The following is a 1,666-nucleotide window of genomic DNA, read 5'->3' as shown; positions in this document are numbered from 1 at the left end:
AAGACCGACAGGTGCTCAACGGCCCCACACGCACGCGCGCACGCTTAGACAGACACCACGTGCACACACACACACACACATACACATTCACATTTACCCGGAGTGCAGACAGGTCGATCTCGTCCAGGCTGCGCGCCGGGGAGTCGCTCGCCATGGCTCTGTCGGTGGAAGCGGGACTCAAGATGGAAGCTTCCTCAACGACCATCGACCGGGAGGTGCAGAGCGGCGGGCACGCGCACGCACACGCACACGCACGAGCACTCCTCTAAAGGACCATCTAGAGGAGTGTCTCCCCGCCGCCGGCCCTTAGAATAAAAACTAATCCTCGAGGCTCCTTTCCCGAGAGGAGAAACGACCGCGCTCCAGGAAGAGGGGAGGGGGAGGAGGAGGAGGGAGGAGGAAGAGGAGGAGGAGGAGGGAGGAAGAGGAGGAGGAGGCGGCGATGTGCGCGGTGGCTCCAGGTTGCTACATGCTGCTCCGACAGACCTCCAACCGCGACACCTCGAGACCGGGAGGAGAGGCCGGTGGTGGTGGTGGTGACACACGTGCACGCGCGCATAGATAGCGCGCGAGAGAGACGGGCAGGAGCGCGCAGCAGAGGCGCACTGAAAGAGGAGCACACGCACACGCACAGTCGGTCGGTCCGTCTGTGTGGCTGAACAGCAGCGCGCGCTTCCTGGGATTGGCCTGCGAGGAGGCTGCGCTACAGACCGAGACGCCCACAATGACACACACGCGCGCGCACACACGCACACACACACACGCACACACACACACGCACGGTTAGTGTGACAGGAGGAAGAAGCGAACCCTCCTGGACGGCGGCTGGTTAGGGACAAACACGGGAGTGCGCGGCGATCAGCTGCAGGTCACAGCCTCACACCCTGAAGTGTCAGGGAGCGTGCACGCGCACGAGAGGGGGGACCACCGTGCCCCTCATTCGACATTTAACATGCTTCATTTAGGTCTGAATGTGACGTCAGAGGGGCACTTGAGTGGAGCTGCAGTCAGAAGTAAACATCTGATCTCCCCAAAAAATAAAAACATATTTGGTTTATATTTATATATGTCGAAATATATAAATACATATTAATATGTATATATATATATTTATATAAATAAATATATGCATATATTTATAAACATAACTATTCATATATATTTATATATATATTCCACAACTATTGCTTTATAATTTATATAAATATTCAGTATGATTCCTTATGATATATATTATTTAATCACTATTATTACTCTAAATATTTAGCATGATTCCTCATGATGATGTATTATATATGTATATATATTATTATTTATTATATATATATAGTATGGCATATAATTGTAGTCTTTTAGTGTCACTTTGTCATCATTTTGCACCTCTTTGTAGTTGTTTGGCATCTCTTTGAAGTTGTTTGGTGTCTCTTTGTCGTTGTTTGTTGTCTCTTTGTAGTTGTTTGTTGTCTCTTTGTAGTTGTTTGGCGTCTCTTTGTCGTTGTTTGTTGTCTCTTTGTAGTTGTTTGTTGTCTCTTTGTAGTTGTTTGGCGTCTCTTTGTAGTTGTTTGGCATCTCTTTGAAGTTGTTTGGTGTCTCTTTGTAGTTGTTTGGTGTCTCTTTCTCGTTGTTTGTTGTCTCTTTGTAGTTGTTTGTTGTCTCTTTGTAGTTG

At 48.4% G+C, this 1,666-nt stretch overlaps 1 protein-coding gene across 17 annotated transcripts in view; it reads right to left on the bottom strand.

Annotated features, from left to right (window-relative positions):
* tnikb (TRAF2 and NCK interacting kinase b) overlaps window positions 1-575 on the bottom strand; it is a 39,629-nt gene extending 39,054 nt beyond the window's left edge. For all 17 annotated transcript variants that reach the window (XR_008834010.1, XM_056433592.1, XM_056433596.1 and 14 more), the window contains exon 1: window positions 98-575. Coding sequence is in view for 16 of the 17 variants with exons in the window: in XM_056433592.1 (XP_056289567.1) it covers window positions 98-205 (108 nt within the window). In the remaining variant the exon portion in view is untranslated. The remainder of the gene's footprint in view (window positions 1-97) is intronic.
* Window positions 576-1,666: the final 1,091 nt, after the last annotated feature.

Source organism: Pseudoliparis swirei, chromosome 16 (assembly GCF_029220125.1).
Source record: "Pseudoliparis swirei isolate HS2019 ecotype Mariana Trench chromosome 16, NWPU_hadal_v1, whole genome shotgun sequence".
Lineage (NCBI taxonomy): Eukaryota > Metazoa > Chordata > Actinopteri > Perciformes > Liparidae > Pseudoliparis > Pseudoliparis swirei.
This window is presented reverse-complemented; position numbering and strand designations above follow the sequence as displayed.